The 14188-nt window shown below is 36.3% G+C and overlaps 1 protein-coding gene across 1 annotated transcript in view; it reads left to right on the forward strand.

Moving 5' to 3' along the window:
* Positions 1–14188, forward strand: part of ARFGAP3 (ADP ribosylation factor GTPase activating protein 3) — a 30261-nt gene that overhangs the window by 2242 nt on the left and 13831 nt on the right. Inside the window, exons 2-9 of the mRNA XM_035310610.1 lie at positions 1540–1658; positions 4446–4518; positions 7360–7491; positions 7888–7971; positions 9967–10048; positions 10451–10510; positions 12325–12371; positions 13737–13882. Coding sequence (XP_035166501.1) covers positions 1540–1658; positions 4446–4518; positions 7360–7491; positions 7888–7971; positions 9967–10048; positions 10451–10510; positions 12325–12371; positions 13737–13882 — 743 coding nt within the window. The remainder of the gene's footprint in view (positions 1–1539; positions 1659–4445; positions 4519–7359; positions 7492–7887; positions 7972–9966; positions 10049–10450; positions 10511–12324; positions 12372–13736; positions 13883–14188) is intronic.

The following is a 14188-nucleotide window of genomic DNA, read 5'->3' on the forward strand; positions in this document are numbered from 1 at the left end:
TTTGTCTGTATGAATAATTTTCACAGGTGTCTGGTAGATAGTTGATAGAGTCCTGGATAAGTGAAGCCAGTGAGCTGCTTTGTGGCATCTAGCTTCCAAGGTGATGCAATTAACTTTTAAGAGGCTGAAATTAAGAAGCACTTATATTTGTTCCAGGAAATGGATGTTAATAACAGAACCTTTTTAACCATAGGATTTTTTTTTAAGCACCTGGTAATGCTTAAGATTCTCTTTTCCCATTTCTGTTCTGAGGAATTTCAATGAAACTTACAGCTCTAAGTCTGCTCTTCTCTCCTGTGTTAGAAGCAGGACCAAGGCTGTTGTCTTGGCTTTGATCTCTAACAGAATCTTGTCCTATTTTGATGTCTTCATCCTACTTTTAGCCTAGTAAGAAACTGTTTGAAAACAGCCAATTTAATGTGAAGATGAGGTTATTTATTTATTGGAATTAGTTCAAAAAATAGAGGGAATTGAGGAAAAGTGGATGAATTCTGACTGCTTAAGGCCGCATGTTTTCTTGTGATATACTTGAAGAGTTACTCATTCTTTTTCCCTAAGTCCTTGCATATCATTCTCCTACCTGTGCTTACTTCAGGGACTCTCTCCAGTCCCTCCTTCTGTCCCTCATTCTGTGTAGATTTTCTCTTATTTCGTCTTTCTGCTGTATGTCAGTGAATGACCCTGTTTGCACATGCAGTAGTGGGATACATACATGTTTTCCAGACTCCTTTCCTTCCAGTAGTGCTCTGTTAAGCCTCCGTAGAGAGAGGAAGAGTGAACTTACACATGCAGAAACTCCATTCTTTCCCTTTGTGTTGCAGTTATTGGCCTAACTGAAGCCCAGACTTAAAAATGTTCATATTGAGGATGAGCCAGTGTTGAATCTGATGGTGAACTTGTGCCTGATAAGTGTGTGCTGTGCAAGATACGCAGATGCACAGAAAAGCTAGTAGTTTAGCCTCAAACTGCTCTTGGGCATCTACTTGAAATAAATTTGGTTGGTGATAGGTTAGCTGACTTTAATGTAAACTCAGGGCTTGTTTGATTAGGTATGTAGACAAAAATCTCTAGTTACATTAGTGTAGTTTATAGCAAGGAGACTTCTTAGTGTGTTTGTTTGTTTTTTTCTTCCCTGCCTGTCAAGGAAGTGAAAATATTTCTTAAAAGCTTTTGTATTTCAGTAGTGTTGGAAGTACCATGTTAAATGAGTACTTGAACTAGATTGATGTGGGTTTTCTGCCCCACTGTTTCTCAACCTGTGATCCATGTATAAACTCATTATGGACTGAAACCTGGCGTTTGTGTTGTCCTGTCTAGTTTGGGTGAAGGCATATGAGTTTGGGCAGATTGTGCAACTACTCTTTATAACATTAGGGTTATGTGAAGTTGTCACGTAATCTGAGCTGGAAGGATGACATCCATGCTATAAGGATGAACTCATTAAGTTCTGATCGCTACAAGGATGTTAGAATGACCTATAATACAACTTTAACAAGTGGTTATGCGTAAGCCACATTAACGGTTTTTATTTTCTTAAAGGTATGTTTTGACTGCGGATCAAAAAACCCTAGCTGGGCAAGCATAACATATGGAGTTTTTCTTTGTATTGATTGTTCAGGGACCCATCGATCCCTTGGTGTTCACTTGAGTTTCATTCGGTAAGTAGTTTGTATATTTTTTACATTTAAAATTGTATTTTTTTAAACTTCTGATGTGTTTTGTTTTGTTCACATGGCTGTTCAGAGAGGAAAACTCATTCTTTTCTTAATTTCTGGTTGAAAAGTTTTTAATGTTTGTGAGAGCTTTGATTTATCTGATAGCTACTTGGGAATGAGGTAAATAGGTAGGGTTCAGTAGAATTTGGACCTTGCACCCATTCCCATTACCAGCTTCTAGTGTTTGTTAGTAGCACATATTTGTTGGCAGATTTGTTTGTACATTGTACATTGAAGGTGATGGCTTCTATAGATGGGTCAGTGATAAAAGGAAGACTAACAGAATTGTGGGCCCTCGCAAGAACGAAACAGGAGACCTGGTCACCCAGGATATAGAGAAGGCAGAGGTACACAGTGACTTTTTTGACTCAGTCTTCTCTGGCAAGAGCTCCAACCACATAGCCCAGGCCCCAGAAGGCAAAGGCAGGGACTGGGATAATGAAGAACCACACGTTGCAGGAAAAGATCAGGTTCAAGACCAGCTAAGGAAGCTGAAGGTGCACAAGTCCATGGGACCTGCTGAGATACATCCATGGGTCCTGAGGGAACTGGCAGATGTAGTTGGTAAGCCACAGTCCATCGTATTTGAGAAGTCGTGGCAGTCCAGTGAACTGGAAGAGGGGAAATATAACCCACATTTTTAAAAAGGGGAAAAAAGGAAGACCCAGGGAACTACAGGCCAGTCAGTCTCACCTCTGTGCCTAGCAAAATCATGGAGCAGATCCTCCTGGAAACTGTGCAAAGGCACATGGAAAACAAGGAGGTGATTGGTGACAGCCAACACAACTTCACTAAGGGTCGATCGTGCCTGACAAATGTGGTGGCCTTCTCTGATGGAGTTACAGCATTGGATAGGGGAAGAATAACTGACATCATCTGCCTGGGCTTGTGCAAAGCATTTGATGCTGTCCCCCATGATATCCTTGTCTCTAAATTGAAAAGACGTGGATTTGATGAATGGGCCCACATGGTGGGTAAGGAATTAGATGGTTGCGCTCAGAGAGTTGTAGTCAACAGCTCACTGTCCAAGCAGAGGTCAGTGATGAGTGGCGTTCCACAGGGGGTAAGTACTGGGACCAGTGCTGTTTAACATTTTTGTCGGTAACATGGACGATGGGATTGAGGGTACCTTGGCAAGTCTGCTGATGACACCAAGCTGTGTGGTGTGGTCAGCAGGCTTGGAGGGAAGGGATGCTCTCCAGAGGGACCTGGGCAGGCCTGAGTGGTAGGCCTGTGCAAACCTCGTGGTTCAACAAGGCCAAGCATGAGGTCCTGTACCTGTATTGGGGCAATCACCAGCACAGATACAGGCTGGAAAGAGAATGGATTGAGAGCAGCCCTGAGGAGAAGGACCTGGGGGTGCTGGTTAATGAGAAGCTTAATGTGAGCCAGCAATGTGCACTTCTGGCCCAGAAAGCCGCCCGTATCCTGGGATGCATCAAAAGGAGCATGGCCAGCAGGGTGAGGGATGTGATTGTCATGCTCTGCTCTGCTCTCATGAGACCCCACCTGGAGCATTGCATTCAGCTCTGGGGCCCCAGCACAAGAAGGACATGGACCTGTTGGAGTGAGCCCAGAGAAGGGCAACAAGGATGATTCAAGGACCGGAGCACCTCTCCTGTGAAGATGGGTCAAGGGAGTTGGGGATGTTCAGCCTGGAGAAGAGAAGGCTCTGGGGAGACCTTATAGCAGCCTTCCAGTGCCTAAAGGGGGCCTACACGAAAGACAGAGAACAAGTTGTTAGGGAGTGTAGTGACAGGACAAGGAGTAATGGCTTTAAACTGAAAGAGAGTAGATTTAGCTTAGATATTAGGAAGAAATTTTTCACTCAGAAGGTGGTGAGGCACTGGCACAGGCTGCCCAGAGAAGCTGTGGATGCCCCATCCCTGGAGGTGTTCAAGGCCAGTCTGGATAGGGCTTTGGGCAACCTGGTCTGGTGGGAGGTGTCCCTGCCCATGCCAGAGGGGTTGGAACTGGGTGATGTTTAAGGTCCCTTCCAACCCAAACCATTCTGTGAGTCTGTGATGAAAACAAAGAAGTGAGTAAGCATGTTGAAGCGTTTTACCATTTTTCCAGTCAAGACTGAGGCAAATACCACTTTATTCTCTTCAGCAGTGCTACAGTATATTGATCATAATGATAATCTGACAGCCTAGCAAGCCAGTTTAGAATAATCTAATTTTATTTATTTATTTATTTATTTTGCCAGCTTTGCTTTCTGAAGTAGTTCATTATGTTGCTACCACAGTGCTAGTACTGGGGTAGAAAGTGAGAGGTCTTGTGTAAAGGATTACTCCCCTTTGGTGGCGGCACTTGGATAGGCTCAGTCAGTTGGTGCAGTTTTAATGAGCTGCTCATGTTTCAGGTGAGTAACCCAATTTATGTCCTATAGATGTTTTTGGCCTATTAAATAGAGCCTTCTATTTCAAATATGTAGCTATTTGAAGTGTGTGAGAGCAATGCATCTAAGAACGGACTGCAGATAAAAGCAGCTGTTTTCCATCAACTAAAATCTGTATTTTTCCTCTGTTGCTTTGTCACTGTATAAAGGAATGTTATGAGAAGTATTTCAAGAATGAATGATCACAGTATTATGACTGTTAGAAATCTCCTCATACTCAGTGCTCCCTCCACCACCCCCAGATAATTTGGGAAAGAAGCTCTTTACACAAACAAGGTAGATTTTAAATGTCTGTGAAGATAACATTAAAAATGTTTCCTTCTCTTCAGATCTACAGAACTGGATTCCAATTGGTCTTGGTTTCAACTGAGATGCATGCAAGTTGGAGGAAATGCAAATGCTGTATGTACTCTTAAGTGTTTGCCTTGAACATAGAAGCTTGTTAGGCTTGGAAGCTATTGTCTTTCCTTACTGGCTCACATCTTTTGGAATATTTTTATTTTTCCAGTCAGTTTCTCTCCCTTTTATTGTTTTTAAGAATTCTTTTGAGTGCTGATTTCACCTTCCATACTTCTTGCAGCTTTTCCATGTTGGTATAATATGCAGAAGTTTTTTTTTCCTTAGAATAAATATAATAAAAATCATTTAATAAAAATCATTGAAAAGACTAGACCAGATTCCTTGAAAATGCGTCTAATTTAACAGCAAAACATTAATAACTGATGAAAGATGGCTTTCCATCTGCTTGTAAACCTAGTTAGCAAGTGTTTTCCTGAGACCATATTTCTGTATGTGGTTTATGAAAATGTCTTGCCAAAGGTCATGTCACTGCTGAAGTCAAGATATGACTTAGGCCTTAGGTACAGTTGAAGTCAAGATAAGACATGCTACACTGTCAGAGAGAGGAAATAGCAGTGTTTTTATTTTGGCCAATTGATATAATCTGTTACTTTTGATTTAATTCTTTTATATACTTACAAATAAGTTTGTTTTGTAATATATTTTTTTAACTAAGGTTTTATGTTGACTGCTGTATTGTCATCAATTTCCTTTTAAAAAGATTATACTTTCTTCGGTCAACTCCTCTGGAATTTTGCCTCTTTTCCCATATTTTTTTTCCAAGATCATCAACTGGTAGTTGAGATTGCTTCCCCTAAGCTGAACTACTCAGTATCGAAACATGTAACTTTCATAAGAAACTTCTACTTTTCTTCCAGTTCCCTGGAAACTTCCCCTTATCTTTCTTCACTTGTGTTTAGTCCGTAAACATTGTTTAAGAAACTTTAAGTCTTGAGCTTCGTGTTCCCTTTCAACCAAACTTTCATTCCATTTACAACTATGAGCTTTCTTAATCTGCTTTCCTTGAGTCTTGTCATTGTAATATTCTCCTAAGTCTTACTATCTCTGGATTTAATATTTAATATTTTAAATATTTCAGTATTAGAATATTTTAAATATTTCCATACAAAGAATGATGAATTGAGTGAGGATCATTATTATTTATCTTCCCCTTCTGCATTTTCCAGTCAAACCATCTTTTTTGAATTAGGCATTCAGCATGTCACTGTCTCTGGTTTGCAGATCTGAGCAGCTGTGTAACTTCAGAAATAAAGTGGTGTTTTTACCCTATTTTTTTCTGTCTATCTAAGTTGTGTCTTTCTGTATACTGCAGTTATATGAACTTACTCATCAAGTTTCTCTTATGCCTCTTAGTAGATAAAGATCATAGTTTTAACTAAGAAGAGGGAGATTCTGCATGAAAAATTCTTTACTTTTTTAGCTAGAGATTTTAAGGCAATTGGAAGGAAGGGATCGCAAGTTTTGAAAAGTACTTCAGATAATTTCAGAAAGCATATTCACAGAAGATTAACAGTAAACATTTATTATTTAATTTTAAGGATTTTTGTCTTTCTGCTTGGATGTCACTGTTTCCTATCATGCATTGTACCAATAGGTCTAATTTACCCACATCTCATACACCTGAAATTCATAATGACATCTTTTGGATTACCTAGCAGGATAAATGGCTGAAACTTTAAAGACCATTTTAGTAAACTGCCTCAACATTTAAAAAGTAAAAGCGACATCTTCACTCTAATTGCATTAAAAAACAATTTCTGTTTTGTTCTAATAAAATGCTGAATTCTATTTTTACCAACTACTGCTTAGAAATATTCTCAGATTAACATTTAGTATTTCTGTTCCGTAATTTCCTGGTGATACTGAATCTTGAATCAGTTATGAGCTTTATAGCCGTGTATGAGATTGCTAGAAAATTTGGTGATGTGAGTTTCTTTTGTTTTCAGAATAAACACCTACAATGATTGGAATTAGGGTTTACAAAGAAAAGCTCTGAATGTCAACTCCATAGGGGTGTGTGTGTGTATATGTACATATGTACACACACAAATGCAAATATACACAGTACTTTTGACACTTGTGATGTTTATAACTGTTTTTGTTGTAATCACAGAAATGTATTGTGGCTTAACTTTTATATGAAGTCTAGTACTTGTATATTAGATTTACATTTGAGATTATAGGCTTCAGTTGTCTGGATTTGCTGACCCTATCAGAAACTTGTTTACTATGTTTTACTGTAATAGTCTAATAAGTTCTTCTGTGCAAGAACGTGAGACATCATTTGCTAGTTAATTCTAGGTACTAAAAAAATGCCCAGCTTTTCCATTTCTTAATCTTTAAAACAAAGTTTTTATTTGTATGTGAATAGACACATAAAGTGTGTGTGTGTGGATATATATATATATATATACATATATAGGTACATACATGTGGATAAACACTTTAAGGAAGACCGTTTTTATATAGCCATTTTGATGCTATCAAGCATACATTGTTACTTCTAGCAAGCTCAAGGTGAAAGCAAGTGATACCTTTTAGAATATCAGAAATGTCCTTTGAAGCACAGGTGTTGTCAGTTAGTTAACTCTTCCTTTCCTTGTTAGATTCAAAACTAGGAATCTTTGTATATGATTGGAAGCGTGTATCTCTGTGTTTTTAAAACATACCACTAATCTATTTTTTTAAATTTATTGTTGTTGTTTTACATGTACATATGTTGCCATAATAGAGTTTTCTTCTTATTTTGGAAATTTACACAGACTACATAATTTAAAATGTTTAGATACAGGAGGGGAGCATTTTGCTGCATTGCAATATATTTTTATGTTAAGTGGCATTAGTTTTTATTTTTTTTCTCATTGCATCTTGTGTTCTTCATAGTCTGCTTTTTTCCATCAACATGGATGCACAACAAGTGATACCAATGCAAAGTATAACAGTCGTGCTGCTCAGCTTTACAAAGAGAAGATTAAATCCCTCGCAACACAAGCAACAAGAAAGCATGGTACTGATGTGAGTACTGTGTGTCTTATGTAATTTAGATTTCTCAAAAACTTTCTATTCTTTACCATCCAGAGCCATTTTAAGTTTCTAATTAATAATGTAAAAGATTATCTGCCTGTTGGAGGTACTGGTACATGTTGCAGTGAGGTTAAAAGCCATGCAACTTTTTTGTCATCACCAGACATTGAATCTAAAAAGGAATGTCACGTATTAAAGCTCAAATAAATTTGTAAGGAAAAAATACTTAGGAAAATAAAATCAATATATTTTTAACTTGGAAAAAAAAAAAAAAAGAAGTTTTAAGATAAGGTGCATTTTTTAGGATGCATTCATGCAATTGTACTATAAAATCAATAATCTCCCTCTCTTCCTTCTTTCTTTCTACCTCTCTCAAAATACTTCTAGCTGTGGACAGATGGATGTGGAATGCCACCTGTATCACCACAGCACAAAGAGGAAGATTTTTTTGCATCCCATGTTTCTCCTAAGGTATAGATTGCCTGTATTTAATTCTTGTTTGCTTACTAACTTCTTAAGAGAGCTGTGTGCTCTGATTAATTTTAAACTCTGTAAGAAAATCTAACAGAAAGGATAGGTGAGTTAGTGTTCATCTGCTTTTCCTTCTGTGGGTCTCAAAATTCTGCCTGGGTATGAACCACTTTCTAAGACGATAATTTAGAATGACCCAAATAGTAGCTAAATGTGTAATGAAGCTGTGTTTTTCTTAGGTGTACAATTCCACTTCAGCTCATAATTTCTGGCTTGGGTGTGCCCTGATATAAACTTAGTACGTGATAACTGTTTTTCTGAATAAAGTTTATTGGTAAAAAATAATATTTGCTAAGCAGGTGCTTTTTTTCTTCCTCCAGAATTCCTACATCCTCTTTGAAAAAGTTAAAATAACTTTCAGAAAGCTATTGCTACCACTGGTTTTCATTTATTTGATCTCACCTCTGCTCTGCTTTCTCAGTGCCTTATAGTGACAGATGCTGTGTTTATTTCAGAGAACAGTGTTTCAGAGACTCTCTTGTGTCTTAGATTAAAAAATACCATTAAAAACAACTTCAGTAGTTGTGATCTTAAATTTGGAATAATTAAGCTACTGCTATGCCTAGTTTCCCTAAATATTTCAACAATATTAAGTATTCTGACATGATTGCTTTCTACTATGGTTGCAATCAGTGAATACGTATAAGTATCATCATGAGGTATGTTTTGGGATAGAGAAGAATGCAAAGAACTTGGCATATCATATTAGGCCTTGTGAATATTCTTCAACACTTTGTAAACATTCATTGCATTCATTCTCCAGTCATAATGTTGTGGTGATCCATGTATATCATCATCAGTAATAAAAACCTATGCAAGCTCATATCTGCACCCTGGTAAGGAATACAGTAAAAATAACAGGTTTTTAATTGACTTTCTAATATATGTAGGGTGCTTAAGAATGGGAAAAGCTGTAATTTAAAGGAAAAAACTCCCCCCTCCTTTAGTTATTAAATTGTGACATTCTAAAATACAGCTTTTTGTTGTTTTTGTAATGTTTCAAAAACATATTTTTAAGGAAATTTCAGCCTTTTATCTGTTTCAGCCTTTTATCTGTTTGTTTTATTTTAGGAACTTCTACTATGGTCAATATTTAAATATCTTATAAAAATAAATGTTGACATCCTTGAACCAGAGAAAGAATATTTATGTTTTACAGTTTGGGAGGAATGCTATATTACTCAGAAATGCTTGTTGCAAAGACAAAAATAAATTACTTTTTGTGAGTTGTAGTCTATTATTTTTGCCAGAAGGTCATCTGTTCTGATAGTAGAAAAATAAACATTATTTCTGTTTGCAAAAGGCAATATGGAAGAATATTTGAAAGTGAGTAGGAAAAGCATAAACTGAAGTAAGCTAGAGAGAAAGAGTTAAGCAGAGAAGAGTTGTAAATATTTTTAGGCTGAAGTACAAGAAGTAGGAACTTGTTACAAAACCCCTTGAGAAAATTGAGAAAATAAGACAATGTAAATTTTCAAAGCAGAATTTTTGAATAGCTGCAAAAGTAGGGGAACAGAAACAAGCAGTCTATGTGCTTCAGGGCAAGTGTACTTTGGGTATGGTTATGAGAGAGAAATATTGGGAATTTATGAGATTGAGGTTTTAAGGAAGAGAAGCATGGACTGGCAGTGGCACAGCATAGGTGGAAAAGGTAATACTAAGTGGGTATTACTGTGAGCAGGTCACAGACTTACCTGCTGAGGAAGATGTGTTTGAGAGGATGTATTTATTTCTGAGAGAGGAATACAGGTTCTCAGCAATGCTTTTTAATAAAGGTAGACATTTCCTGTAACAGGTTTTAAACACAGAAGCTGTAGTCATAGGAATCCAATTTTAGCTAATTAGTAGAGCACACTGTTCATATTTATTTGATGTATTCTATTTTCTGTGCACTTGTGATCATTGTGTTGTCTTTTTTTTTTTTTCAATGCAAAGAATACTGAATGGGTACTATCAGAGCCAGAGCCAGTTTCTCTACAGCAGAAAACTTCAGAAAATGTTCTAGAATGCTATGAAGGTATGACTGATTCTTTGTTAACAATAAGCTGCATTTTCTGATAGTCTATTTGTTTAGACTCTCTTTACCTTACTTTAATAATTAAATAACCTTATCATGCTAATAACTTAAGTATTTGGGGGAGAAGGGAGTTTCTGTAAGAGTTATGCTAGACTGTGTGGGACTACATATTCCTTTAATAATGTTTAATAAGAATCCAAATTAAAATCTGATTCAGAAGATTTCAAAGGAATCTTTGGGTGCCTGCTGCTCTGTTAGTAACTGGAAAAGCTGTGACAGAAGTAGTACATTATGGTATCTATATCAAACAGAATCCTGAGGACAGCGAGCTGTGTTTTGGTATTTTAAACATTCAAATGAGCCTTCTGGTATTCTTAACCTTGTTACTCATCATGCTTTCAGGTGGACCAGAACATGGACCAAGTGTTGATTGCCTTAGTACGTCACCAAAAGCTGCTTTAGGTAATGAGCATAAGCAGAAGAAGATAGCAGCCAGTATAGTGTACTTTTATATTAATTCTTACTAAGAATGTATGACTGGGAAGAGATGTGAAATTCTTAGTTTAATAGCAGTGTGCATGAGTTACTTTTAAACATCTTAATTTGTATTACAACTTCTTTGACTAAAACTAATGGATACTGTTTAAGTAATTGCATTCTGGTTTTATCTGTCTTGTCCTAGCTGACTTGATTAATTTAAGTGCTATAGATATCAGACCTAATATAGGTGGCCAGTAATGCTTTACACCTTCCTTTATGCATTGTTCAAGTTGTGCATCTACACACAGGGTGGAATAGAGTGTTATGCTGTGATTATTCTGGGATGGCCTCATTGCAGCTTTTCAATACTTAAAGAGGGCTTATAAAAAAAGATGGAGAGCAACTTTTTACTTGGTCAGATAATGGTAGAGCAACATGGAATGGTTTTAAACTAAAAGGGGGGGGATTTACATTAGATATTGGAAGAAATTCTTTACCATGAGCGTGGTGAGGCACTGGAACAAGTTACTGAGAGAAGCTGTGGATGCCCCATCCCTGGAAGTGTTCGAGGCCAGGCTGGATGGAGCCTTTGTCAACCTGGTCTGGTGGGAGGTGTCCCTGCCCATGGCAGAGGGGTTGGATCTAGGTGATCCTTAAGGTCCCTTCCAACCTAAACCATTCTGTGATGAATGGCCTGCTATTTATGCTAAGCAAGCGCATTAGGTCCCTATTTCTATTTAGACAGATTTTGCTTCCTTTCCAGAAAACTAAACATAAAAATTTAGTTTACAAATCTTATATTTGTAATACAAAATCTTCGATGTCCAGAATTGTAATGTACTTCACAGTGAGGAGTGTGTCATATTGCTTCATCACTGTTTTTTTTATTCTTTTTTTTTTTTTTTTTGAGATGGAGGCAACTATATTGAAAAAAGTTACCCACATGTGCTTTCCTGGTTTTCTCAATTGTATCTATAACAGGTGTTCTCATAAAACTAATGCTTTTTTTGTTTGTTTTGGACATCAAAAGTTCTGTCTTACATGAGGAATCTCTGTTCTGTATATGCTTGTTCAGCCTGTTTCCAACTAAATTTCAGCTCAAATCAGTTTTCATTTATGTACAAGCATTTTGTAGGAGTTGATAATTGAAAACTTTTGATTCTGGGAGTTTTGCACCTTGGCTCAATGTAGTTGTCAATAAGGCACACTATTTTTCCTGTCATTAGGTCTACTAAGGTCTCATTAAAAATACCAAGTTTAGGAGTTCTGTCAGATTTCATGATGAGCAGAATGTAGGTTCATTTACTGTGTTTCAATATTTAATACAAAGCATTAAGGCTGGAACTTTCACACTTCGTATGGTTATGATGATACAGGTATGTTTTATCTGTATCATTGTTTTAAACATAGCCAATACCTTTCTATCCAGAAAACAATTTATCCTGGAAGCGGTATGGGATTAAGTGGACATCTAGTCTGATTCATAATGGCAAGTCTGTGTACTAGTTGGTATCCACAACTGGAAACTGAGCCATAATTTTATTCCTATTAATAATTGGCAAGAGGTACCTTACCTTCAGAGTCTTTTTCCTACCTTTTTGTAGTCATATTCACCGCTCTGTTCTATGTAACTCAGGTTAGTTTTTAAACCTCTTCATGTAGAAAATGTAATACTTAAGGTATTAGAAAAAAATATATAGAAAAACTGTTTTGAGGCTGAAATTATGGAAATTAACTTTTGCAATTCTGAAATTAATGAAATTGTATGTCAAGTAATGTACATTTAATCATTGCAGAGAATATCACCTTCATAAAAAAGAAGCCAAATCAAGTTAAGAAGGGGGTAAGTCTACATAGGTAATGCATATTTTTTTCTGTATTATAGATCTCTGGAAGTATGTAGATTGGAATTTGGAAATGTATTGCGTATGCTAATACTAAACAGTACATGTATCAGTAACAAACGAAGAAAATGCAATAGAAAATCTGTTCTATATCAAACAGCCAATGATCTGTTTCAAAATGGATTATTAAGATCAATTTGTCTAATAAATTGCTATTACTCTGTAGTAGAGTAATTAAGATTAATTGTTTGTTTTCTGACCTCAGATAAATTCTAAGTGTGTTTACATGTATGCAGCTCACTGAATTGTCTAGACTTCCATATGTATATCTGAGCTTCTTTTTTTTTGGTGCTATCTGGACCTGAAGAGCAGATTTGTTTAGATTGAACAGTATTATTCCTTGCTCCCACTAGAGGGACCTAATATGCAAGAGGAATTTCATATTTATTCTAAATGGTTTACGCAGATATGTTCCCTTACAGTAAGAACATAACTGGGTTCACAGGTGCATGTACAGTTTGTGAACTGTAGTGTCAGAGACTAAAACTGTACAACTCTGTGTACATAGGCCAGAGCTATTACACGAAGCCATTAAAGTGCTAACCGGTTAAGATAAAAATATTGTGAAAATTCATATTGCTGCAGTGTTGTAGATGACAAAGTAAATGCATGGGAGACTGAGAACAGCAGTTTGAGGGCTTTGCCACATCTGAATCTCCATCATTGTGTCAATTCATATTTGTAGTGTTTTTTTTATATTCAGTGTTTTTTTAAGTAATCAATGATCAGAATGAAAGAATTTGTTTTACCGTGTTGAAGTAATGAGCTAGAAGTAGAACTGTTTTAAAAGAACCAGCGCAAAACTGTAACCTCCCAGACGACATATTTATCTAAAAATGTTTACTGTGCTTTGTCACATGCAAAAGCTAATCAGTGTGTTTGAGTTTTGCATACGCGTGTCTACAAAACTTGTATATTGCTGTACTACCTTAAATCATTAAGTTCTTATGTACACATTTATTAAAAATAAGAATAAATCAATCCTTAATAGTAAGATAAGACACTAGCACTGGCCAGTGAGAACTAATATAATAAATAAGAACTAATATATAAAATTTGTTGCCACTTCTAAGTATAAAATGTGATTTAAGTGAATGAGAAACAAATGGTTCAATTGCAACAAATTTGATTATATTTACTATACAACATAATCATTATTAAAGTTTTGCTGTTTACTCCCTAACAGTATGTAGTGTTTGCTTGGCTTTCAAAGTTGGGCTCTTAAATCATTTGAGGTGATTGTCTCAGTTATAATGTTGGGACTTCTATTTTTTTTTTTTTTTTTTTTTTTTTAATAAATCAAGCTTGGTGCCAAAAAAGGCGGTTTGGGGGCACAAAAAGTCAGCAGTCAAAGCTTTAATGAGATTGAAAAACAAGCACAAGCTGTAGATAAAATGAAGGAACAACAGGATCTTAATAGCAGTAAGAAAACTGAGAAGGAAGAGCCACTGTAAGTATGAATTGTATGTACAACAGTAAACCATGATGCCTAATTTCATGTTAATGGAGTAATTGTCAACATTTTAAATGTTACCATAGACTAGTTCATGCAAATAAAACTTCAATTGTTGTTTAATGATCTTTTTTAATAAAAATCCCTAAATATGGATGAGGTGGGACAAAAAGTAATTGCTCTATTTCCCCCCCCCCCCACTCACACATGAGGTATATGTTTCTACAGTTGCTCTTATACCATAGAAATAGCCCAATCCTTTCTTTAAAAATAACCTTAATGCTATTTTTATTCAAAGCAGAA

This window comes from Oxyura jamaicensis, chromosome 1 (genome assembly GCF_011077185.1).
Source record: "Oxyura jamaicensis isolate SHBP4307 breed ruddy duck chromosome 1, BPBGC_Ojam_1.0, whole genome shotgun sequence".
Classification (NCBI taxonomy): Eukaryota; Metazoa; Chordata; class Aves; order Anseriformes; family Anatidae; genus Oxyura; species Oxyura jamaicensis.